The sequence below is a fragment of the Diadema antillarum genome, unplaced genomic scaffold (assembly GCF_040938485.1).
Source record: "Diadema antillarum isolate AM-2024a unplaced genomic scaffold, OU_Dant_1.0 seq00000222_RagTag, whole genome shotgun sequence".
Taxonomy (NCBI): Eukaryota; Metazoa; Echinodermata; class Echinoidea; order Diadematoida; family Diadematidae; genus Diadema; species Diadema antillarum.
Genome location: NW_027271276.1, coordinates 588,746 through 616,143, shown reverse-complemented (window position 1 = coordinate 616,143; position 27,398 = coordinate 588,746). Strand labels below are relative to the sequence as shown.

Here is a 27,398-nt window from a genome sequence, read left to right as displayed (position 1 = left end):
ACACTAATGACATTTAAGGAAATTGTACTTGCTAATTTTAAGGGAATTGAAGTTTGCTAGATGATTTGAATAACCAAACAATGATTCTTATACAATGGTAGCAAGCCTCACTTTCATTTACATTTACAGCAAATATCTTCCATGTAACAAATGTATAACTGTCAAGTTTTTACAAGAATGTCCCTTTGAGTACCAACCATTCCTTCATCAAAGGTGGCATTGTATTTTCTGGACAGAGCTAAACAATGATGTGATCGGAAGTGTTGACCTACTTACCTATGGAACAGGAAGAAAATGGAGAGCTGCAAGAGAGCTATCAGATAATCTTTTAAGTCATTTATTAGGTGATTCAATTCATGTACTGCATCCAACTAAACAAGCCCAACAGTAATGTTTGGAATGGCTAATTCAGAGACTTATCCAAAATAAGATACATCTATCTAAAAGAAGTGAAAGGTCAAATGTGGAACATTACGTTTTTGTTGAATTCAAATGGACCAAGGAATTGAAAGAAGTGATTTTGCAAACTTGTTATGAGCAGGGATATCTCCAAGGTAAAGGTTGGAAGAAGCGAATTCATTTCAGCCAAGTTGGCAGTTCACTTAAATTGTTATCAATTTGTCTGAAGATGAGGGACAATTTTGAATCTTACTAATAAAGATACAATTGATGACACCTCGCTACCACTAATACCAGCAGTCGTCTGACATTCGCAGCATGGAGCTGGAAGAACAGCAGAGGTAATGCTGCTTGTTTACCATGCTGAAGGAATTCACTGTTGAAGATAACCTTTGACTCCGGGGTCAGATTGCACAATGGCTCACATGTTGATAGACTGTGGTGGGCCTATGAGGGGCAGGGATGCTCATCTATAACCCCTCTCTTACTGGAAGCAGGAAGGTCTAGTTCACAGTCTCCAGGGATGCCGGATTCTAGTAGTGGATGGGTTAATCCATCCATCCTCCCGAGCCTCCACTGGGAATCTAGAACTTCATCTCCCTCAAAAAGGAAGATCCCTATTTCGATAATAGATACCATTTCCAAGAAGATGACTCCGTGACATTTTAGCTACCACTGTGGTTCTTCCGCCATTGTGCATCCCACAGCAGGTGGAGATTATGTATTGTTCATGCTTCTGTCTAGTTTCCATATATAGTTATTGCTTAATGCATTTAATGAATATCCTAGATAATTTCTGAACACCTTTTCTGTGCTGGAAATTTGTCTAAAAAAAGCAAGGTCACCCGACCCATAAATTTTCACTTCGGGAGGAAATTTGATTAGGCAGAAAAGTGCTCCCCATTTGTGCTGGCAAAGTCCCAATTTGAAACAATCAAACAGACTTGGAATTTTGGAGTCATCATTTCAGCTGGTGGAAAAACCCTTCACCAAAATCATCCACTTTGTATTAACAATAATGGTTGGTAACGCATGCATATCACACATACCTGGTCCACAATCTGCAAACATGTATGGGATATAAATGAAAGTAACCATATCTTGTGCCTATGTTCGAAAAAGTTTAAATGCATAATTCTTTTTTTTTTCACTAGTAAGTTTTTCATAGGCAAAGGTTTAAAAAAAAAAATCATACTTTAAAGATGGGATCTTCATGTGTGGTTTGGAGCTGAATATGCAAGTGATGTAAGTTCAGAATGGGAAGAAAACTCCAGGTTTTTGGACTGCCACTCTTCCCACTACTTTTTTGTTACCTTCTCAAGTGTTGCTTTGAAGTTAATTTTGACCCTCTCTTAGTTCAGGCAATAGATTTCAACCTTGAATGTTTATAAAACCTGATGATACCATGATACCACGTTATAAACAAGAAAATAGATAAAAACATGAAAACAAACCACCAATGCAAATTATTCCATAAATTTTCCCGTTTCAAAACTTGCCTCTCTTACAGATACGGACAAGGGAAGAATTTCTTCACGGCGATATTCTTGGGGAGTGTCTGACGATACAACCCCTGCATCCTTTAAGTCATGGCGATAGCCCGCTAGAGCTTAGTGATAGCCGGCTGGGACGGTCACCCCACTCATCTATGACTGGTACTTCATCTGACATGTATCCAGGTAAGTGGTTTCAGTGTTGGAATGGCATATCCTCCCTTTCATCGTGATAGTGTTAGATGAAAGTCAGCATCATTTTATTAGAATGGAGGATAATTGCTTTTTTTTTTCTCCCCCCCCCCCCCCCCCCCCACAAAAAAAAAAAAAATGTAATGAATGATTTTTAGTAGTATGGATATAGCGCTGGAATATTTCTTATATTTAGTAGTATATATTTTAGTAGTATAAATTTTAGTGGTATATATTTTAGTCATATGAAGAGTTTGTTCGCAAAAACCAATAAGTCCATTTTTGAAGATTTTGAAGTAAGGTCTCTGTCATAAAGTGCAAAATAATACCTTTCAAATGATATATTGGTCACTACATATAAAGGTAAATTTTTGAAGTTATGGTCAAAAGAAGCAAAAAATTTCTTATTATTCTCTTTATTTTTCTTGACCTTTGATCGCAAATATCTCCATTTGGCAAATATGGACTTATCGGTTTTTGTGAACAATTCTTCATATATTTAATAGTAGTATATATTTTACTAGTATATATTTAGTAGTATATATTACCGCTGGAATATTTTTGTGGTAATTGGTGTCCAATGCATCTCACAAGAAGGAATCACACAACAGCTTCAAATCATGTGGGGTTCTTTAGTCTCTTTTTGTTGGATGAGTGATGATATGAGTAGATGATATGATATTGCTTCTATCTCTGTTCAGGAATGTATTCAAGTGGGCATTCAAGCAGGAGCGACACGGCGACGGGTGTGAACAGCTATAGCAACCACGCCTCACCGGTGCACAGTCTGCAGGGAAGTCCGCACAACATTGCCACCACACAGTCTCTAGAAATCCAGCAGGAGAGGTGAGAGCTTTGGGGCTGATTTGGTCTGCCAGGAATGGTAACTGGTCCAAATGAAAGATCTATATAGATAGAATATGTGACCTGCCACAAAAAAGGCTGAACGGAGAAAATTAAATTTGAAGTCAGATTATCAAAATCGGTCAAAATCATCGGATTTCTGTTTTTTGAATAATTTTGTAGTCTAATGTGTCATCTGTCATCTGCCAAAATTTGAAAGCTAAATGATCAAGGAATGGAAAGAAGTTAGTGTTTTTCTAGGCCATGATTCTCCGACTTTCAACGGAATAGAAACATGTCTGAAGATTTGGATTTAGCACCACAGATAGACTCCATCCCTAGCAATGAGGGAGTGATCTCATTGGTCAGTGTGCGGCATCGTGGTTACTGATTGGTCGCTGATGCTAAGCTTGAATGAACATCACGGAGGTTGCTGAGAGCATACCTTCCATTTTCAAGAGGTGACCTCGTGATCATGATTGTGTCAGGAGGGAAACTTCGAAGGCGCTTTTCTTGAATCGCTGATTTCCTAAACCACTTGACATGCTCTAATAAAATCAGCGAAATCTCTGCAACTGAGCACAGAGTCGTGTTATATAGGAAATTAAAGTGGAAGAGCAAGGGAATACCCTAATGTCATGTCATTTTCAGAAAATTAACCTCCCCCAACTTTGGGATCCTTTTGTTGTAGCGGGTCACATATGCAGTCCTCAAGAGCAAAGTTTATGAAATACTGTTGGTGGTAGTATCATCATCTTTCTCGATAATGACAGGAATTATTTTTGAGATTTTACTCAACTGCATGACTGCTCAATTTACTTCCAATTACATGTTCTTGTAGTGCTGCAACTTTAAGTATTCCGTTGCTCTTAAATGAACAACAAAAGATAAACAGAATAGAGCATTTGATGTATCATGATATGGTGGGATTCTGATGAGATGGTATTATGTTATGTGTGGTCGAGTACAACAGAAAATTCAAAAGTGGAGAATTGTTTGCCATGTTATGAGGTACAATGCACCCTATATCTGCCGAAGGCCCAGTGGTGGTATGCAGAATGCTGAAGGCTCTATGGAGGCCTCTGCATACTTGGGAGAAGTCGGGAGACAACGTTTACTCAAGTTTAAGTGGGGCTCCCTCTTAAGCAGTGGCTGGTATCGGTCCGTGCAAGTCATCCCACATAAAAAGCAGTGTGTGAGCAAGAGACTCTGATACAAGATATAATGGAGAACGATGAAGAAGGATACTCTGTACTCATGTTGAAGAGAATCTCTTGAACATGATGCACCTCATCCATCCCTTCCTCTATGATACAAAGTCCTCAAACTTCCTCAATGTAATGCTGCCACCAGTAATAAAAGTCATTGTGTTATGTCATAACCTTGTTCACCTGCAACAATCATAGGAGGAACTTCCCTGCTCATCCCGCGATGCTGACAACAAGAAGAACATTCCCGCCAGCCCTCCCGCCCCGGAGGATACCCTCCGGTTTCAGCAACATTCCTCTCAAGCCAAGGCCCCCTGCAATACACACTCCAGGTGAGGCAGTGCATCCAGATCAGGTGGAAGGAAGGAGGGGGGGGGGAGGGGAGAGGATGAGGATGTAGGGGGAGGGGAAAGGGGTAGAGGGAGGAGATGGTGGGCACACAGATGGTGGTGGAAATTGGAGATTGATGTTTGAGACTGGAGTTGGGAATGCAGTTTGAAAATTGGGGGGGGGGGGAAGGAGGGGATGGAGAAGGGGTAGACAAAGGAGATGACGGGCACATTGATGCTGATGGAAATTGGAGATTGGTGTTTGAGACTAGAGTTGATAATGCTGTTTGAATTTGGTAATTGCAATTTGAGATTTTCAAATTGGAGAAAGTATGCATTGGAAACAGTATTAGGTATTAGAATTTGATGATGATGTACATTGGGAACAGTGATAGAAATTGGAAATTGAAGAAAGTGCATTAAAGGTGGTGATGAAAATTGGAAATTGGAAACAGTGCATTAAAGGTAATGATGGAAACAGAATAGAAACAGTGTGCATTGAAGATAGTGATGGAAATTGGAGATTGGAGATGGTGTGCCACATAAATTGTAATACATATAGCCGTTGGAAGTTGGGAATGATTTTGTCAGAGCTGGTGATGATGATGATGATTACATTTGCAGAATGGAGATTGGAGGTATCATTGCAATGGCAATAATGTTTTTCATGTCCAATCCTGAACTTTGTAGTGAGTTGGAAAATTCGAAGTGAAAGTGAAATTTGTTTGATTTCACCGTATTACATTTATCAACTAAAAGCAATTGGGCTGATACCTGTATGATCAGTATTTGTCCTTGTTTTAGTGTGGGCAGGAGTAATAGTACGTCAGTTTTGTGTGAAATCATCAAAGCTGTCTGGAGAGGAAACCAAAAAAAAAATGTCTTTCATAATCATTATCATTAAGTCAGAGTTTGTTATGCTAAAATTGTCTAAGGTAGAATTTAGTGGTTGTGAATATCAAGCAATATCCGTGACCGCAAATACCTCAGGTAGTGTCTACATGTCGTACATGTGAATTGCCACAGCTAAATGTAAAAGATGGTCATAAAATCTATCGGCTGTGAAACCTTCAGATTCTTAATTGTGATTGTGACAGCTTGCATTCAATGAAGAGGCCTAAAACTCTTCTGTTCATATTCCTTCAGACAAGTCTAACAAGAGACCAGAATACAGCGATTATAGTTTTTCTTTCTATTTCTACATTTATCTTTATGTCATTATGCGTGTGAATTGTGGCATGAAAAGTCTTGAATTTTTCCCACCTTTCTCACGAGGGATTAATCTTAAAATGATGAGAAAGAAAAAGTCAAACATGTAGACCCCTAAGAAGAGGAGATTTTGAAAGAATTGTCTTTGAAAAGAAGAAAAGAACTAAACTGAGACAAGGTAGATTCATTCTTGTAACTCACAGGCTGCATAGAATGTCTGAAGGGATGTGAATCTGAGACATTTAAGTCTCGTACTTCAATGGCTGACAACTTGTTCCCCATTCAGACGGCTTAAATCCCTCCTTTTTTTCGGGGGGGGGGGGGGAGACCTGAGAATATGAAGCAATGCAGAAAACAATTGATATCACTAGCAACATGCACGTGGCAGAACAGAAAGCGGGGTCAAAGATGGGATGGGAACAAAAAAAACTAGAAGAAGGGAGAAGCAAAGCAAAAGACTCTTTGAAAAGAGGCTGGTTGAAGGGGCAAAATGAATTATGAACTAGCAGGAGAAAGACCAAGGTAAGTAGTGGATTGAAAGGGAGTGTGGCATGGCACACAATACCCGTTGTTGGGTGTACGTGACAGATTTCCCAGCCAGACATCAGATATCTCTTGTGATATCTCGCCAAATCAAGCCAAACTGAACCAAATCATACTAATCAATACCAATCCATACCAATCTAGACCAATCCATGCCAATCCAAACCAATCCAAACCAAACCAAACTACCAAATCAAACTAAACCAAACCATACAAAACCAAATCAAATCAAATCAAACCAAACCAAGCCATCCTCGACCAAATCAAACCATAAAGCCCTGTACTTAACAGATTTCCCAGCTAAGCATTGGAAATCTGTTGTGTTATCACCTCTCTAAATCAAGCCAATCTGAACCAAATCATACCAATCCAAACCAAACTAAACTACCAAATCAAACTAAACCAAACCAAGCCAAATTGGACCAAATCAAACCATACCAAACCATCGTAGCATACATCTGGTACCAGCAATATCTCAGATTCACACGGGAGAAGGCCATTGTCTTGCAACAGATACATAGTAGATATTACCCTTTTTTGCTCATTCAAAGACATTGATTTTTGTGATTTTTCTTTCCCTTTTGGTGCACAAGCTTAATTTTGCAGTATCAAGCTGATGTGGTCATTCCCTCAGCTCATTTATCATTTATGATTGTAATCAGTATTGGGTGATACATTCTGAAGCCCTGAAACTTCAAATAACTTCTTATCTGAAGTAAACCCAAATGTGGAGTGAAATGGAATATTAGATTAACCTTTCCTGTACCAGGGACTTAGGACAGTGTACACAGCGCTGTGAGGTTCGCAGTTCCAGCTGGCACTCAGAGCATGCAAGAGTTAACCCTAATCCCCTCCCCAAAATAGTCGGTAGCTGAGTTTGTAGCATCTTTTTTAATGAGTTTTGAGAGTTGCCAGGGTCTGCGGTTAATTGTGGTATTCTGCTGCTGAACTGAATGCTACTGCTATGTTATTCCAGGAAAAGAAATGTTTTATCCCCAAAATTATTTGTTTTTAATGCTCCTAGAAGCATTAACAATCTGTGTATGATCTGTAAAAACATCTATTTATTTTGTGCAGTGAAATGGATAAATTAAGCTGATGAGAGCAAACCTAACTGAATTGTTATTCTGTTAAACAAGAAAATGAATCCTATTTGGATTCATTGAAGCTGAGTATTGATCTCTTTGTTTGATTACTTAGAAATGACTTTTGTTAGGTGGGCATGGAGAGATGTTCTCGTAGCATTGTTTTCCACAGTAGTGCTGATTGTAACTATTGACTACAGTGTCTACTGTTTGTCGTTTTCATTAACCTAATACACCATCAAGTCACTGTCTGGGCTTCACTTATCGACACACACGCATTTCATATCTAGTCGTGATCTGACGTCAATTTGATACGTGATTCTGAGCACGTCCCTTTCCAGCTGATTAGGCAGATGACTGCCGAGTTGAATTGAGTTGAGTTTCTTTTCTCCAGACGCCCGTTCCCCTTTCTCTCTCTTTTGCTTCTTAATACCCGTATGTCACCTTTGTGCCGTATCAATGTCATCGGCCACCCTATGGAGGTTCTTTTGATGGCATTCATAGTCAAATGTGAAGTTGAAGATGCTTTCGACCCGATTATCGGTAACCCAGGTATCACCTCATTCAGGTTCTTCAGGGTCGTGCTTGCTACACCTCCTCACACCTGAGTTGGCGACACGGATTTTGAACTCCGTATCCACTTTTGGAGGGAAGCTGACTGAATAGGAGCTGAGCTGAATTGATGGGGTTGTGGCTCTTCAAGAGTTTTCTCTTTTCGGCCGTGATCCAGGCGATCCCCTTGTTCGTGACTCGTGGATCCCATTCATGCAGACGAGCTTTAAAGCCGCGATTGTTGCCTCTTGATACCGGGACATAGAACACAGACGGTGGCATTATATGCGCACCACATAGTCACTTTGGAGTTAGTTTGAGAGAGAGAAGAGAGGCTGAAGAATGGGATGAGGCAAAGAATGATGAGACTGTTGTATCTGTTGTCAGTCGCAGACAATGCATCTTGTAGCGCTTGAAAACGACTTTTCAGTTATAACACTGGATTCATCAGACAGGTGTCATATCCTCGGGGTGAAACATTTCTTTTGTGTCCATGTACAGTTAGAACAGTATTTCCCTCCAAGATATTTACACTGCATATGTGATCATCTCAAAGTCAAATGTAGGTCTTCTTTTGTGTCGAATTTTTTTCTGTATAGTTTTTTTCTTCCTTTTTTTTTTTGCAAATCAGGGAGCAGAGATTAAAGATATAATCCACATCAAAGCTAGTTTTTCAGTAGAAAAGAAGTAGAATCAAATCCCTGATTTTTACCCTCATACAGATATGATTGATCTTCTGTAAAATCAGAAAATTTCACATGCATGAAAGTTTTGCAAATTTTGTGAGGACCTAAGATTCATGAAAGTAAAATGTATGTGAGAAGTTTTGTTTACACAATGCATTGAGTGCCTGCGGCAATTTGCGAAAGTTTCATGCCATTAATGTTTCAGGTTTTGTAGTAATATGTATATATATGTCATATGTTATTCACATTTTTGTAACATGTTCACATAAAACAGACTGCTCTGTAAGGTTTAAGAGTTTCTGATATAAAGAATTATCATTGGCAGAAGGGGAGGAATGTCTTCATATAGGTTTAGATTTAGCCCCCCCAAAAAAGATAAAAATGAAACTAAAACCCTGACGGAATAAACCATAGTAAAGTTGCGAGAATATTTTATCATATGGGATGCAGCAGCCCTTGCTGATTCTTACATCTTTTAGGTTTAGGTGTAAGTTTTCTTCAATTTTGTCTCCCTCTGCCAATGAAATTTGTAGAGGGAGACAAAAATTTTGTGCCATATTTGTGAAAATCATAGATCAGCAGTTGCGATTTTACAAATTTCATTTGTTGAGGGAGACAAAATTGAAGAAAACTCACACCTCAACCCTCACCCCTCTGCTTAATACCTCTTGCATTCATCTTTTAGGTTCTTTCTAATGCCTTTCAGGTTCTTTCTAATGCCTTTTGACTTGTTTCTATTTTTTTTTTCTGAGCTGCTCTTGAAAAAAATATGACAATGAGAAATGACAGTCCTTTTTTCTTATGATCAAATGATGGGGGAATAGGGTTCCTGTTGAAAGGTTGACTAAATATCCTGGGTCTTGTGTAAGATACCGTGGAGGGTTATCATATTAACCAAACATCCTCTTATATTGCAGTCATTCTTCGATGTTTTCATTCACTCATAGAATCATTCATTCATTCATTCATTCATACAATCATTCATTCATTCATACGATCATTCATTCATTCATATGATCATTCATTCATTCATTCATTCATTCATTCATACAATCATTTATTCATTCATACGATCATTCATTCATTCATACGATCATTCATTCATTCTTTCATTCATTCATTCATACAATCATTCATTCATTCATACAATCATTCATTCATTCATTCATTCATACAATCATTCATTCATACAATCATTCATTCAGTCATTCATTCATACAGTCATTCATTCATTCATTCATGCAATCATTCATACATACATTCATTCTTTCATACAATCAGTCACTCCTTCATTCATTCACTCCTTCATTCACTCATCCTTTTATTAAAAGTGGCAGATCCAGCCAGCATCGACTGTGAATGATTTCAATATGAGAAAAAGCATGCACATATGATGAAAACTAAACACTGAAAGTGCCAGGTCGATCCCGCAAAAAAAGAACAAACAGGAGAGATTGTAAGGATCATGTTTTCCTAAATAGAAAGAAGGGGGTAATAAAACTTTCTGATCTAATTCAATAACACCACCAATATCTCACAAAGTGTGCAAACCAGTGTGTTATTTTATTCCCGTGCCTGAACTTCCCACTGGAAGGTATGAAACTGCTTCTGGTACAGAAGAATAGATAAAGTTGTAATTGAATAAAGTTGGAGATACAAGCAATTTTCTAACCCCTCCCCCCCCCCTTTTTTTTTGGGGGGGGGGGGTGCAAAAATAACTTAAGGTTTTGACCTTAGAAAAATTTCTGCCATCCATCTTCTGCAGTAGTCTCTCCTGACAAGTGATAAATATCTGTTTTGAGAGCCATTGTTTGATTGTAAATAGATAGGCCCCCTTCTCCATTTTGGGGTTGAATAGGATAACTGTTCATAAAAAGAAAATAAAACACTCACGCCCTGTATGCAATTACTGATGAAGCAATGCTACACGTCAGTGTATCATTACAAGGGATTATGGATAGAATTCCAGTATTATGATGATGTGTAAAAGATACTGTGTCAGCCATAGCATATTACCAGGTGTCAACAGTTATTGTTGTGGTTTTTAAAGGGTGTGTACAGTTCTGGTTGAGGTGAGGATTTAGCTTTTAACATTTTGCGAGATATTCAGAAACCACTATATGAGATGTCAAAGAGCATGCAATTCTAAGGGGTTTCAAAAGTTTATTCGATGAAAATCGGTTTTGAAATGGCTGAGATATCCAAAAACAAGGTGAAACAAAGAGATCCTAATAAAAGGCGTGGCCTGTCGCCTTTTATTATTATCGCTTTTTTGGATATCTCAGCCATTTGAAAACCAATTTTCATCAAATAAATGCTGAATCCTTCTTAAAAGTACATGCTCTTTCATATTTTCATAAGAGGTTTCTCATTATCTCACTTAGGAATGTTCAAAACATGAATTCCCACATCAACTAGTACTGTACAGTCCCTTTAAGCTCAATCACTTTTGTTATTTCATGTTCAGCCTCAGATGCAGGTTATAAAGGTTATTCTAATGGTGGCTGTGTGCCCTCTGTGATGAAGTTACATTCATTATTTGGTAACAATACCTGTTCCCACTGTTCCTACACATGTCCCTCTTGACAGCTGATTTGATCTGACAAGTTTAGCATGTATTGTTGGCTTGTAAATGTAAAATACGATGAATTTATACGTCTTAACGCTGACAAACGAAACGATGTATGGCGACATTATGGTCAGAGCATAGTTTCGAACTAGAACTTGATAACGAATCAGCATTCCATCGTGTCCATTGTGCGTCTGAACGTATGGCGACCATAGAAAAGTATAACTGGGCGTGGCTTAATGGGAGCGCACACGAAAGGTGACTTTGTAACTGTCACTCAAGACCATAACAACATGCGCAGTGAGAAACTGCACATCTATACAACGTTTTTCCGGAATAATCGAAATTGGCTTCTGAACGGTCTGTCGGCTATACGATGATTCTTTATACGTCGTTTCTTTATCGAGTTTTGGTATAAATTGGCTTGTGTCTGAACAGGGGGAATATCAGCATTAACCAGAATCTCAGAGAGACAGTATTACTGAACAAATGACTTGAAAAATGAGGGCCATAGATACCACTTCCTGTTGTTGATATTGTTGACTTCTAACTTTTATCAAGTAGCTTTTTTTAAACACTAAATCATTCAATCAAGTAACTTTCCATCTTCAGAATATATTATGGTTTCTATTTCAAATTTTCTACATCCAAATGTGCCCATAATACCAAACTTTCACATGTATAGAAATTTTTTGCTTCGAATGAGGAAAGGAGGTTGTTTTTTTTTTTTCTGTGCCACCTGTCTTCCCACATCCTGTCCTACCTGCATTCAGTTTGGCCAACTTGTTCCGAAGTCGTACCCATCTTGCATTCTTTTTGAGTGGGTGTGCACATTTATTGAGGTCATCTTCTCTCACCCCCATCTACTTTAATTTTTTCCCTCTCTCTCTCTCTCGATCTATCTATCATTTATCATGGAGTTGCAGTCATCTTCCCCTTCTCTCAATCTTTGATTTTTTTTCCCGAGTTTCTACCAATGACACAGTTACTCCTGAGTCTCTGCATTACTCTGTCAAATTCTCCTTTGCGCTGTGAAATATTGTCTCTCCTTTCAGGCATTGACCTGTATCCAATGTCAATGAAATTTTAGTACTTCAACTTGTTTTATGCTGCCTTCTCTCTCTCCTGACTCCCTTTTTGTCCCCTTGCTCTAAGTATTGATATCATTGGTATGGAACTGGGCCACTTGTAGGCAAAGCACAAGAAAAAAAAAAGAAAATTGAAGGGGTGATGAAGGATTTTATCTGTGGAACAAAAATATTTGAGTTATGTGCTGCTGTAATCTGCCAGTTGTTCCTGGAACTGTAACTAGACTCTTCGAAGCAGTCAGAAGAATAACATGTAAAGTAGTGATGGCTGGTATCTCAAAACTCAAAGTTTTGTTTTGTTTTTTTTGCTATCTATAATTTTTAGCTCATCTTTTTAATTCTTTTCAAATACTCTCAAAAGTGCAGCTGAATGAACAGATTTTCCATAGATTGTGAATTTCAACGTTAAAACATTCCAGTCATCTTGCAGCATACAAATTGCAAGTACATGACACCGGGGACAAATCTCAACTGTTAAGTGATGTTGACAAATAGTCTGCCCTGCTTGCTGATTATCTTAGGTTCCTTAGCTGAGAGTAGGAGGCAGAAAACATGTGACACAAATTGTAATTACTCTGCAGTGAACATACTCATCCCAAATCTAAAACAAACAAACAAAGAAACAAAAACAGACGTCACCCCCTTCTCTGCATTTTTTTTTTGCGACGTTTTGTTTCTTTTAGCACAGTTTCTTTCACAATTTCACTGAAATGTGATTTTTCTGGTGTTGAGATGTTCACTCTAAGTGTGAGTTGCCCTATTGTTTGGAAGATGGTTGAGGTAAATTTTAAACATAGAGTATCTGAAAATCAGTTAGTCTTTATACATTGTGGGGAAGGTTGGCATTTGGTGGCTTCAAAAGCTGGCATCTTATAATGGATACTTGACAGTCCCTGCAAAAGACAGGCGAAGTTTATCTTTAACGCGCAGTGTTCAGACATTATTTTGATTGGTTTTGTCAGACAGAAATGTGGCCTTTGTAGCATTGTAATGAGTGATCACATGGGGGACCATCAGAGCATTAAATCTGGTCATAATATATCTCTTACCTCAAAAAATGAAACCACATCCCTTTATTGTCGGGCAATTCAAGAAACTGTCAGACATTCAAAAGAAAACGATCAGAAATTTTGAGATTTTCTCATTTTTTTTTCAGGTTAATCACTACCAGGTGTATTGGCTTTTTTAGCTGAAATGACGTGCATTCACCAACAATCACAAAGTCCAAAGCAGGAGGGAGATAAGATGGCCATTTAACCCTTACAAGTGGCAAAATGCAAACTTGATAATGAATGTCTTTAGAAATATCCATTTGAGGCCAATTAAGGCACTTTAGTGTGTCTGAAAGCAAGCTCACATCACAGCTCTTCACTCGTGCTGTTCCAATTACATTCAGCCAAACCATTCCTGCTGAATTACAGCTTCACATTTATTCATTAATTCATTTTTTTTTCTTTAAAATCTGAATGCTTTGATCTATAAAACATCTTCATGTGAGGCAAAGCTTTAATATGACCTCATTTTTAATTCTACTGACAAACCGAGCACTCTTTGAGTATATATGTGGTTGATGTATGTTTGATGGTATAACATTTATGAAAAATTGCTTGTTTAATTGGTTATGGTAGCTCATGGGGTCTTGATACAGCTATTGTGTAAAATGCCATTTGCTGGAGACTAATGTATCTATCTGAATGTTGGGTAATTCTAACCTGATTTAATACAATCTTATTTTTACAGTCTTGATTCTAAGCAAACTATACGTCTTATCTGAGTAATTAAAAAAAAAAATGTTGTCACCTGCGCTGCAAGCTTGTGCTTGCAACTCACTGCTTCATGTGAGAAAATCGCCTTAAAGTTAGACCAAGTTAAAGTTGTATCACTAGTTATCATTATTTTTTTTTCAGAATTATGTGAAACCTTGTAATCACTTGCTTTGTAACTGATCCTTAAATTGGCAGCATGTCTTAGAATATTAAAGGTGTCTTTTTTTTCTTGTCCTGTCTCAAAGTGGCAGTATTTTGTATCACTAGTTATGTCCTTTTTTTCCCAAATGTAATGAATATAACCAGCTCCATTTAACCTTTCTGCAATATAAGACATGGAATAAATTTCAGAGTTGCCAATTTGATGAGCAAAAGATAATAATTGCTGCTGTAAAAATTACTTCAGGACTTAACAGCCTAAGATTCAACAACAACAAAGAAAAAAAAAGCAGGAAAAAAAGAAAGAGTGTTGTAATGTGAGTAAGTTGCCAACTCAATAGGCACAAGGTAATACTGTATATGCCATATATTTTGCGAGTCTAAATTTTTTGCGAATCGGGAATTCCCGACGATTTCATGAGTGGTTAAATTCGCGATCGTGGAGTCATGTACTGAATGGAGAAAAGTACACGCGTACGTCACATCCACATCGGGATCAGAGTCAATATATTCACGTGTCTTTAATTTCGCAAATAGCAACTGACACGCGAAATTCGCGAAAATAAAAACCTCGCGAAATATTCGGCGTATACAGTAATTGCTACTGCAAAAATAACTTCAGGATTCAACAGGTTAAGATTCAACTGCAAGAAGAAAGAAAAAAGTGGGGAAAAAGGAAGAGTGTTGTAATGTGATTAGACAGGCTTGAAATGAGTTTTGATGGATGACTGTGTGTATTGATGTGGAGGCTTGTTTGTTTTGAGCCCACTTCATACACCTTGCCTGCTATCAATTTAGCAACCATTGTTAGCGGGCCACAATGGGCTAACTTGATGATTGACTGGGCCTGTAGTAAAAGGAATTGCTAGCCTGTGAAGGTTACTCGGCAAAACAACACATCTAATTTGGACTGAGCAAATACATTCAAGTGCTTTTGCGGTCATGACCTAAAAAAACAGGCACAAGAGGTCTATTTCTGTTGTTAGTTTGTTGCAAATGTAATCGATGATGTATCATTACATGGACTGCTACTGAATCTGGGGTTTCTAAAAAACGTTTGTTTTTCCACTCACCTGGTACAGTGTATCACTGAAATATTGATATGCCTTTATGGTTTGCATGGGTTCAAATTACTTTATTCTATACTTCCCATATTTTGCTCTGTGTCCCTGACAGTGATTATGAAACAATCCTCCTTTGTTTGCTGATTTGATTGTGAATGTAGAAAAAAAAAAATCACTCACTCAAATTTGTGTTACATTGCTGGGTGCGCCCATCGTTTTTGTTTTATTAGTCTTAAAAAATGAGTATTGAATTTGTATAAATGATATGCAAGAGCAATTTTATATTTCATATACCCCCTAAAAATTCTTTTTTGTGTGTGAATTAAATGTAATTGAAGGAGGAACAGATAAGTATTTGTTTTCTGTTTAGGTACGTGCAACGCGCATGATACAGTGTTCCTTCTGTGCAGGGTCAAGGGACAATGACCCCGTTAACTCCCAAACTTTCCACCTACGTGCGGCCCCGAAATAAACATTTTGCTGTTCAAAAAGAATCGCAATCGATGCATTCATTGTAGGTCAACAAATGCAGTGCGGCTTTGGGTGAAAGAGTTTCGCTCCGAGTCGGAGGCCTTTTCCTCTCGCTCTACTTCGCACGGCGAAGGGGGCTCTCTCCGACCTTTGGATCGGAACTAGACCAAGACTTACCCCTGGATATGGCTTACACAGGGGTGGCCTCTAGATAATCTTCACCCGTAGAGGGGATATAATTGTGATTTATGCACCATCATCAAAGAAATAATGTGTCAGGGAGGATTAGTTTGGACTTGCCTGAGTTAGTAAGCACAATTTCTCCCAATCTCTTTTATCATTCCAATGTTGCAATGAAATTTTCCCATCCCTTCGTACTTACCACTAATATTTCTGAGTAGAAAAATAGTTTTTGACTTATTATTCAGTGTTTGTGCACCTTTGGGGTCCATTTTTCATTTCATCTAGTTTTTTCTTCTATTTTTTTTCTTCCTTTCTCTTTTTTTTAATCTTTGTCAACTTAGTGTCAGTGGCATTAGGGTTGTTTGTGAGGATTGCTAATTTTTGGGGAAGCCCAGTCTACTTACATGTATCTATTTCAGGTTTGTACATTTATCTATCGCTCTTAACCCGTTCAGGACGGACTGATTTTGCCACAACACGCATTTCCCATACACACATGCCCGAGTATACTAGGGACTAGTCCTCAACGGGTTAAGTTATGGGGCACCTAATAGTATGTGACATTACTCAGGGCACTTTTATTCTTCACCAGGAATTGCAAAGTAGTAAATCATTGAGAAGTGAACTTCATCTATTGCAAAGAGATTGATGGACCAGAGCGACATCTGTGCAATTTTTTTTCATGATGTCATTTTTGAAAGGGTATCGGCCTCATTACCGTAGTCAATCCATTTCAACATCCTTCTCACACAGAGCATCACCCGTTATTGTGCACACTCCTACACTTAGGTAAATTCAAGATCTCACTTCATAGGAGACATTCATGTTCACGTTCGCCTTTTAACCTTTAATCATTGCCATCATATTATAAACACACATTAGTGGACAGATGTTTGCGTTTATGTCACATGCAAATCATTGAAATTCCAAAATAATCCTATTTTTTACACGACTGTTGGCACTTTCTGTGCTCTGTTGTTTGAGTTGAGTCTACCCATTACTGTCAACTGTAATAGAATGAATTTGTTTTTTGGTCGTGCAGATGATCTAAGTCATGTTGTAACTGTGTAAGCACGCAGTTAATACTGGACAGACTGAGGGTGGAGCTGAGATGATTGACCCTTGACCCCTGACCCCAATTTGACTCTAGGGTTTCAAGGGAGGTTGCTGGCCTTCCAGCGTGACCTTCGCCAGCCTGGGGTCACGTGGAATAGAGATAGAGAAATCAGAGTTAAGACAATATACTTGATCTTCATCCCTTAGTCTTGATACCAGCCTCTGTGAATACATTACCATACCGTAACTGGACGGTGGAGACTGGATTGCGGATGTATTTGATGGAAATAGTATTTAACACTGTTGATGCCCTTTTTTCAACTCACAAATGAAGGATATTTTAGGTGAAGGATGCAAATGAGAAAGCTTGTTCTTCTCACTCATGATGTGACTAGTCTCATTCCTTGACTGCATGATGACAACTTTTAGCGTACTTCTGTTTGTCTTTTTTTTTTTGTGACGGTGAGGTACAGTAATATAGAAGCGTTGTTCTGGAATGATCTCGTGAAGGGTTGCAAAGCTTGTGTAAATCTTCAAACCTGGAAATGAGAAAGGTGCTGTACCTCCACGTAGCCCACTTGGACCATGTCAGAGCCCAGAATTTATAATGTCTGCAGACATCAGACTAGTTCGAGAATCAAAATAGTGTCGCAATTCTCTTGTTTCTCCCCTCCCGCCCTCCCTCCCTCCACCCTCCCCCACTCCCCCCCCCCAACCCATCCTAGAGATAGAAAACTATTTGTAAGGTCAAAGGTCAGGAAATATGAGTCTGTATCTGGAGCTTCGGATGGGAGCGCACTGTCACGCAATTCTCTCCTTTTCTTCACTTTTTCTTTCTTTTCTTTTCTTTTTTTTTTTCATCCCTGAGAGAGAAAGAGAACTACAGGTATAAAGCCTGGCAGTGGAATGCGTTCAAAGCACCAACATGAATCAGATGGTGGAGACATTTGAATTACATATGATCTTCTGTATGGGCAAGTGTAGCACTAAATAGAAAGACATTGGCTGTACATTATTGCCTTATGAGGCAATCTACATTTTTTGATATAACCAATTAAAGCAAGGAAGAAATGAAGACTTTGTCCTGAAATGATTGCTGTGAATAAGTATCATAGTGAAATTCAACCAAAAGATCAGGTTAATATGAGAGAAAGTGAGAGAGTGATAAAAGATTTATTACTCTCTGACTGGTAGATATAATTCTCTGTTTCAACAGGCCTTAGTGAAGCTATGCTTATTGTATCACTGACATCTCTGCGTATGATGTGCCATTGTTTATTAAAATGAATTTGAATGCTAAATGACAATCCCCCTGTGTTTTTTTTTTTATTTGCATGAATTAAAATTGTAATCTTCCTTTAATTTGGAGGAAGTTTCTTACGTGATACTCATAATATACTATATCCTGGGTGATGTAATTCAGAAAGTATTTACTGCTAAAAAGGAGGCATTCCATGTCCAGACACGTATACTCCATCATAATATCTTTACAGATAGGATAGTGACTTCAGGTGACTGGAGAATAAGCTCACATTTCCTTTTTTGCATGATTTCTCATGAATATCTATTCATATCTTGTCCCTTCTTTAGAATACAGCTTTCTCACCTATTAAACGTGCAGGTTAGACTATGTAAGCACTGTAATGCTAGAGTCACACATGGCTGGATTTAGAACCGGGTCCATAAGGAATTAAAACTGTATCGACCCGGCTCGAGCCGTAGAGACCCGCATTGACCCGCATCGTAACCTGTGTCAATTCCTGATGGATTCCGGCGACTATGATACGGCGGTGAAAAATTTTTGGTCATGTTCTAAATGTTCTCATGGATTTCAATTCCCTATTGATATCCGAAATGACCCAGTTCGATCCGCATTGACTCGCATCGACCCGCTGCAGCCCGCAGCATAAAACCATATGGACCCTTGCCGTATACCGCATTGCCTTCATGCAATGGATGATGACATGGTTTACATCTGGGTCAGTACGGGTCGAAGCGGGTTGACACTGGTCAATAGGGGTAAAAAAGGATTTAAAGCAGATTTTTATACGGTTCGATACGGGTCAATACGGGTCTCTACGGCTTGAACCTGGTCGATACGGTTTTAATTCTTTATGGACCTGGTTCGAAATCCGGCCGTGTGTGACTGTAGCATAAATTACCCTCCATTCCGGGACTAATCTGACTCATTTTCACTCGCATCAAATGCGTTTTGTGACCCGGCCCTGTGTGACTGTAGCATAAAAAAGATTAGAAGATTGTGAGGTATATTGATATTAGGCGTGGCTGAGTTCTTGACGTAGGTCTTGACAAAATAGTGCTTTTCAGTATGAGCCATGTTTATTATTTTTAATGTGAAGCCCTTCAACGGTAAGGCACTCAAAAATCTTATATCAAAAGAAATTCTTCTTTGTGTTGTGTTTGTGTTTGTATGTGTGTACAAATATACATAAGATGGCCATTGGAATGTGGTTACCTTCCATGAATATACTTTTTTTTTTCCATTCATGGCTGTATTCGCTGAACAATGCATATCACAATAACGTTATTTTTTACGGGGAGCTATGAGGTCATTTCTTGACATTGTATAAGAGGAGGGGGCATAGTTGATGGGGATCGGGGGAAAACATCATGTATCAACCGCATTCTGGCTTGACTTGGCTCCAATACCGGATTGGTAACAGCTATCTAACAGAATAGAATTTTATTCAGAGATCCGTTCTTATATTGGCTGCCAGCAGATAAGAGATTCCTCAATTCATTTCCATCGAGATTGTGAAATATATTTGAATTCTTCTGTCTGGGTTGTTTTTTTCTACAACCAATTAGGCCACTACCACTTCCTCTGAGTCCTTTGTAGACTACACCTCATCATATTTTGTTATTTCTTTCCTATTGTGGAGTTGTCAGAGTAAATTATTGCTTCTTTGGTAGTTTGCTGTATAGATTTTGATTCAGAAAGAATGACTCTGATGCAATGTGAGATCGTATGGCTGTGATAAATTTTTGTTGCCAGGATGTGTTCTGGTTTGATTGAAGGAGAATCTTGATAGAGTTTTCTCAGGTCCTTGATCAAAGACTAGCTCTTAGATTCCATTTAAAGATATTAATGAAAGTGATAATGATACTTATTTACCCAGGGTAGCCTTGTCAATTCAAAAGCTGCTCTTCCCAGAGGGCCTGCCATTATCATTACTCCAACGTTGCCAGGAACCAATCTGTACACCTGGGTCAAAGAAACATAAGTTGCGTTCACACAATGTTCCTAATATTAAAGATTAGCTTGACGTTCCAATCTTTGATGATTGGCTCGTAGTTTAGCCCCATGTAGATGCGCGAAAATTAGCAATCTTAAAAATTAGTCAATGCGTAGAACCTGAAGGTTTCTTTATAGCGTACGTTTTATGTGTTGTACGTGAGTTGCTGGTGGTCCCCACTTCTAGTTTAGCATCATGTTGGCACAATAATCAACGAACTTAAACTTTTCTGTGACATCTCTATCAAGCACATTTTCCCTTCTCTTCCAGCTTCTGAGCGAGGCTCTCCTTGGAAGTTTGATCTTAAAGATTTGGTGTCGTCTGGACGACACCTGCCATAGTTTAAAACTACTTATGATCAAAGTTTAAAACTTTAAAGATTAAAACTTTGTGTGTACCTTACTATCGTAGACAAAACATCTTGTCTATTAAAGGATCAATGCACTAGGCAGAATATGAACCCCAGATCGTTCTGGATCAGAAACTTTCCTAGAGACACTTGCTTTTTATTTTGAGGGACAATCCTCCTAATTTACAATTGCATGTTTTTACTAATGTTTTATTTCTTGAACCAAATGCAGTGTAGATGTTACATCTTTTTATGTGTGTTTGTGGAAATTTGTATGCCCTGAAATGCTTGTGGAAAATCTTTTTTTTTTTTAAATTCAGCATCAGTCAATCTCATACCTGTTGTCACCATCACCATGGCGACAGTGAGAAGCATGTCTACCGCACTGCGTCACATGAGCACAATGGGGGTAGCTCGCGAGTTACTACAATGCGGAGTGTGAACAATTTGTGCTGTGGAGTATCAGCAACTTATGGCGGGGAGCATCTGGGCATGTCCCGGGCTAACTGTTGCCCTTGGCCCCAGGGATAACGGGGGAATGGGGATGAGATTTAGGGAAAGTCCCTTCACTTTTATTTCTCACTTCATAGAAGAAAAAAAATGAGAATGGAAAACTACAGAAAGAGAAATGGCACATTTACACTACCTCATGGTTGGAGGTTACATTCTCGAAACCTGCGTGACTCAAGGTTTCCTTTGTCGTCACATTTGTTCGCGACATGTCGAGGTAATCCAGCGCCACATAATTAATACCCCCAGGAGTTTCTTTAGTGAATGCGGAGATGACATTCAAGCACATTGAAAAGTTTGTGGTTTGTGTGTGAGATGCTTTTCTTTCTCCACGTAAAGCGGTTGCTTAACGGTGTGCCATTAATCACTACAGACAAATCACTGGTCTTTAGTGGTATCATAACTGGAAGAGAGCCAGATATTACCGGAACTTTTTTTGTGTGTGATGGTTTGTTTACATTTGTTTACATGCCATTATCAGCATTTCATTTTATCAGGCGGTACAAGTGTAGTCTCCATATATTGAAGTCAGAACGCACCATCATCCGTACAATATTTGACCTAGATATAAGATAGAAAAGAAAGAGAGAATAGATATGTACACACAGAGCATTGAGTTTCACTTTTAAAGTTAACTCATAGTCAGTTAACTTTGAAGACATTGGTACCCAAAGAGCATCTAACTTTTGGCTTGGGACAGGGTTCAACAGAACTTTTGCTTAACTTAAAGGAAGGGTTGCCCTCTCAACCACAAGAAATCCTGTAATTATCATGAATGCTGATTAGTAATAAGGCCCTCCTTTGGTTGGTATTACTGGTGGTAGTTACAAATGCATAGCAGTCAGTGATCCATCATCTCAACTTTGGCAGGAGCTACAGTAGATTTACTTCAATATTCATCTCTTTAAACTGGTGATACAACATTCGCTCCTGTGACAATTGCTCTGGTCAAAAATTTCTCCAAGGACTTAGGGTTAGGATTAGGGTTGTCATAGGGTTTTAGGTTTAGTTTGATGTGAGGATTAGGGTTAGGGTTATGTTTGTGGATAGAATTTATGTTTGGCTTAGCGTGCAGATATTTCATGGGAGCAATTGTTGCGAGAGAAAATGTCATGGAATCATTTAAATTGGGGGGGGGGGGGGGGGCAAGTTTTTCCACATTTCACTGTTGGTCTCAAAGATGTATGCAAATTAGGAGAGGGGGTGATGTCATCACTTCCCAAAATTCTCTTGTTGGTTTTGCACAAGAATATTATCATAATCATGTTTTTGCTCGAGAATCTTTCACAATAGCCCCATTCCACCCAAATGCCTCAATGCTACAAAAGTTGATACAAGACGACAGTGATTTGATGCAAAGTATATGACTCATTCCTACTGATTTCACATAAAAAATTGGAATTCTGGGAAGAGATATTATATTCTGGTCAGTGAGAATCTTGTTAGATAATATCTTTCTGTGGTTTTCACAGGATGTTGCGACTAATGCCACAGTTTTGTGAAAAGCCTTTGAGACGATTGAAGTTTGTGATTTATTTCAAGTTTTGTCGATAAAGTCATAGCAGCCATTGTAGTTGTCTGATTTTCCTCTGTATAGTAAAGCCTATTCTAACATGGTGTTGGATTTCCTTTAACCCTTCGTGTGTTTTCAGTGCCACTTAGCACATTGTTAATGCACTGTTCAAAGTCCCTTGCACAGAAAGAGTTTAAAGGGATAGTATAGTTTTGGTGGAAATGAAGATTGGACTTTTAACTTTCTGCAAGATACCAAGAAACCACTTACGAAATAGTACAGAGCGTACCATTCTAAGAGGAATTCAAAGTTTATTTGATGAAAATCAGTTTTGGAATGGCTGAGACATCCAAAAACAAAGTAAAACAAAGCGATTGTAATAACAGATGAGTCCAACCTTTTATTAGGATCACTCTGTTTTGGATATCTCAGCCATTTCAAAACCACTTTTCATCAAATAAACATTGAGTTCCTCTTGGAATTACATCCTCTTTCACATTTCATAAGAGGTTTTTCATTATCTCACCAAAAAATGTTAGAAACGTGAAGTTAGGTCTCAACCAAAACTATACAATACCTTTAACTCCTACTGCCTTCAAATAGAACCCATAGATTTGTATCTAGGCATTATTTCCACCCAATATTGTGCTGCATGCTTGGGTAGACATGCAGGAAAAAAAGAAAGGGAGAAATAATTTGACTCCTTTGCCAGAAATTTTCCCTACATCCAAGACAGATATGGAACAACCGTGCCTCTGAAAGGTTCTGGAAATATAGGGAATTCTGGAAATATAGGGAATACAGAAAAATTCCCCAGATGAAGAAATCAAAGGAGAAATGTCACTGAAGTACGCCTATTGAAGTGTTGTAAATAAGAGCTATGTACGGCGCATTATGGAAGGAACCCACTAGGATCATTTCAAGTAATTTGTCAAATAACCAGTCAACTAACTCTAGTGAAATTGATCTTACCAGCTAGTGCAGTATCATGGAAGAGATCTCATCAATCAAGAGCAGAATTTTTCAAAACAGTTTGTCGTCATTTTTTAACCGCTACCTTCAGCGCCAAAGCAGCTACGGGCTTAGGCCGTATTATGCACGCTTTCACCTATTTCCTGTGCAATCAATTTTAGCATGCGCTGTGAAACCTGACACAAAAGTGCCTCATTAATCGCGAGCAAGGAATAACAGACTGAGAAAAGCTAATCTTCATGGAATTCACCGAGATAAGAAGTTGATAGGTAACAAGAGTTTGTCAAATTGGCAACGCTTGATGAATTGTAAAGTTAACCAGTTTAGAAATCATCTCAGTTTCCAACTTTTATATTCTCTTCTTTCCTCTATTTCATTCCCAATAGTTCCAGCAAGAAGTAACAACCTAGGCCAACCACAAAACAAACCAAATAGAAAGCCAAACAAATTTACAATATTTGATTTTCTTAATACCTGCTTTAGTCCACCCCTGTGAGGCCCGGCATGAGGTATGTTAAGCTTCTCTCTGTTGTGATATTAATGGTGTGGATTATGTCCCCTTGTTGGTCCTTCCACAGACATTTCTCTTCGCTGGATGTCAATGTTGCCTGACAGTCGGCTCAAACATACTACTCTCGGAGGAATATTTCTGCAAAACCACCACACGTTTGAGATTTCTGTGGGAATATCCCATCAATACCTGTTTAACTTGTGGGTTTTCTTTATAGTTTTTGTTAGGGAGTATTTGATTTGGGACCGTGCACCATGCAGAATGGAGAGTTAACCCATCGTCCCCTTCTCACTCGGTTCTGATGATGTTGACTGTTTTGATATCTGAGGACTGCGCTGGGGACACTAAATTCCATGCAGTATTCTGTGTAAGCTGTCTCATGCATGTGCGGCAGTACCTAAAAACATTAGCTAGCTGCTTCATTCTCTTTACAGACAGAATGCTACTTCCACGGAGAGCTGTCCTGAGAATTAACAGAACAGAGAGATGTTCGGTTTTGTGCATGCACAGATTGATTTTACCTGCTACCTACCATCCTTTTTGCCTCCCATTCTGAAATCAAAAGCTCCGTATTGGCAAAGCAGGAAGCAAAGTATGAAGATAAGGACTTAATTAAACTATCTTGACGACAAAAAAAAAAAAGAAATGTGGTGACCCATTGTATCTGAATGTTCAGAAACATAACTGCCACGTTTCTCTGATTCTGAGAGTAGGGAGTTTAGATTTTCACGATGTGGACATTCTGAGCAAAAACCTGTTCTGCGCATGTGCAAAATCGCTTATCAAAATCAATCTCTCGTGGTCTGACTTTTCACTACGTGTTCTGGGGCATTTTTACGGCCACTTCATTCACGACACAGCGAGCGACAAGTACTTGATGCACTCATCATATGGGGTGCCATTTTACTTTTTACAGGTCGCGTCTTCACATAATCTAAAGCTACTTTGCAACACGACGCAGGGAGAGAAGAGAATGGCCAACGCAGTTGTCATCTAAATATCCGCGCCACAAATCTATAGCTCCCCAGTGACTCCTTGAAGATATTGATATAAAGTTATTTCCTAACAAGAGAATGTAAAACCTTCCCAATTTTTGACTTGTTTTGCCATATAGAATGCATATAGCACACAAGCGCAATTATTTGTTGTGTGCATGGCAGATTGTCGGTACAGCGCTTCCCCGCACATGGCAGATTGTCATTAGAGTGTGGGAGTGTGCATAGGGTAAACAACATTCTGCCATACGCACGACATTATATTATACATGATTGAGATGTATATGATGCTTGGGATCCAGCCAAGCAAACTTTGCACCAGGTTCGGGCAGTCAGAAACTGACAGTGGATAATTTATAGTTCCTTGCGAATTTTGCACAGACTATACAAATGCTCTTGTCCTACTAAGTGCGGGCAACCGAACAAGTAGTGTGCTTACATTGACGACAGACTCACTTTGAGAGAAGCTCGTAGATACAATGTTCAGCTTGAAGGTACGGTTTACCTTTGGGAGCAGTGATTTTAAAAAAAAAAATGTTTGAGTTATAACATTTGATGCATATATGTCTAGTAGGTCAGTTGTATCACAAAACATCCTACCATACAAAAATTTGCAGTATAGCCTAGAATTTAAGGAGATTTCACTTTTTTCTCAATAAGCCATAACTGTAGATGGTTTATTCTAGAAACGATTTTATCATAACTGTTGTTCACATTTTATATATTTAACAATACTTAACATTGATTATACTGATTAGCATTTTTCCATATATTGGTTGTTTCTATCCCGAACTCACATTTTAGAACTATTTAGACGCACTACATCTCGGTTTTTGTTTCATCAGCAAATGGTGAATAATGCCTTTAATGGTGGAACAGACAAATGTGGAGCATTCAGTGGCATTCAAATACATTTTGCACTTGTGCACAAAGAAATGACTGAGCACAGATAATGCATGTTTACATTATAATGTAATCAGCGGATCATTCAATTGCCCACGTCTGATGCCAAGAGATCAGTATCACCAACAAAGCCACTATTCCAGATGATTTTGCTTCGTGGCCTGGCTGAAAAGATTCTGCAAGAGCTGGGATTTGGTTACAAGTGCTAAGGCCTGCTTTTATGATCTTTGAATGGGTGATGATCTCAAAGACAGCTAGCTCTTTAGTTTTCATGAACTGGACTTGGAAAAGATTACTAAAAATAGTATATGCCAAGGGCCACTGAAATAAACTTTCTCTCTCTTTAGATATAATCTTTTACACCCCCCCCCCATCCATCTCTCTTTCTCCCCCTCTGTCTGTCTGTCTGTCTGTCTGTCTGTCTGTCTGTCTCTCTCTCTCTCTCTCTCTCTCTCTCTCTCTCTCTCTCTCTCTCTCTCTCAATCTCTTTCACCTGTATTCTTTACCTGCTTGTGTTTTCCTCTTTGCCAGCGTACACAATCTGCCCCACAGAATACTGGTGTGGTCAGACATGTCAGTTGCCATGGCAACCTGTCAAGCAATAACAAACAACCATCTTGGTTACACACTGAGGACAAAGTGCAAATGAGGTTATTTTTCAGACTCTGTCTCCTATTCAGAACTCGTTTTTGTCCCTTTTTTTAGTAGTCCTACTAGCAGGTCTCACCTGTTCTATTCTGTACGTTTGTGTATGTTTGTTTGTGTGTTTATTTGTAGTTTCAGCTCAAGATTACAACTTTTATGTTGTTTACTTGAAAAAAAAAAAGGACAAGGTTTTGCTTTTCTGCCATTGGTTTAATTTTGCTGTTACACGCTTATGTGGATTATTTCTTCACATTTGATTTTCATCACACCCCCTCCCCCACCCCATCTCTTACCACTCCTACTGTTATCAGATACCTCTTCTATTATTGGATGACAAGCAATATATTCAATACATATCCAATACTTGCTACGTGTACTATTATCTGTATTACTACTTTGGCAACGATGACAGCTACTACTACTACTACTACTACTACTCCTACTACTCCTACTACTACTACTACTACTACTACTACTACTACTACAACTATTACTTACTACTTCTGCTGCTACAACTATTACTTACTACTACTGCTACTACTTACTACTACTAATTAAAAAAAAATATGTAATAAACTAGACATTGAGCTACACTACTGCCCTGTACTTCTAAAGATGTTGAACACACGCATTATCCACATGTGACCATTAGTGACCCAGTTTAGAATGCGAAGTCACCTCACCTCTCTCTCTCTCTTTCTCTAACTATTGAAAACGCAGACAAAGCATGAAAACGAGCCCGTTAAATCCATCCCTCTGGCGAAAAGGAGAAGAAAAAAAAAAGAAAAAAAAAGGAGGCCGAACCAGAGAAGTTGGTAGAAATTGACTCAGCCTCTTAATACCACAAC

General features: G+C 38.6%; 1 protein-coding gene across 1 annotated transcript in view; it reads left to right on the top strand.

Moving 5' to 3' along the window:
* Positions 1-27,398, top strand: part of LOC139729184 (zinc finger protein GLIS3-like) — a 155,453-nt gene that overhangs the window by 120,677 nt on the left and 7,378 nt on the right. The window contains exons 6-8 of the mRNA XM_071640116.1: positions 1,910-2,078; positions 2,786-2,930; positions 4,334-4,490. Coding sequence (XP_071496217.1) covers positions 1,910-2,078; positions 2,786-2,930; positions 4,334-4,490 — 471 coding nt within the window. The remainder of the gene's footprint in view (positions 1-1,909; positions 2,079-2,785; positions 2,931-4,333; positions 4,491-27,398) is intronic.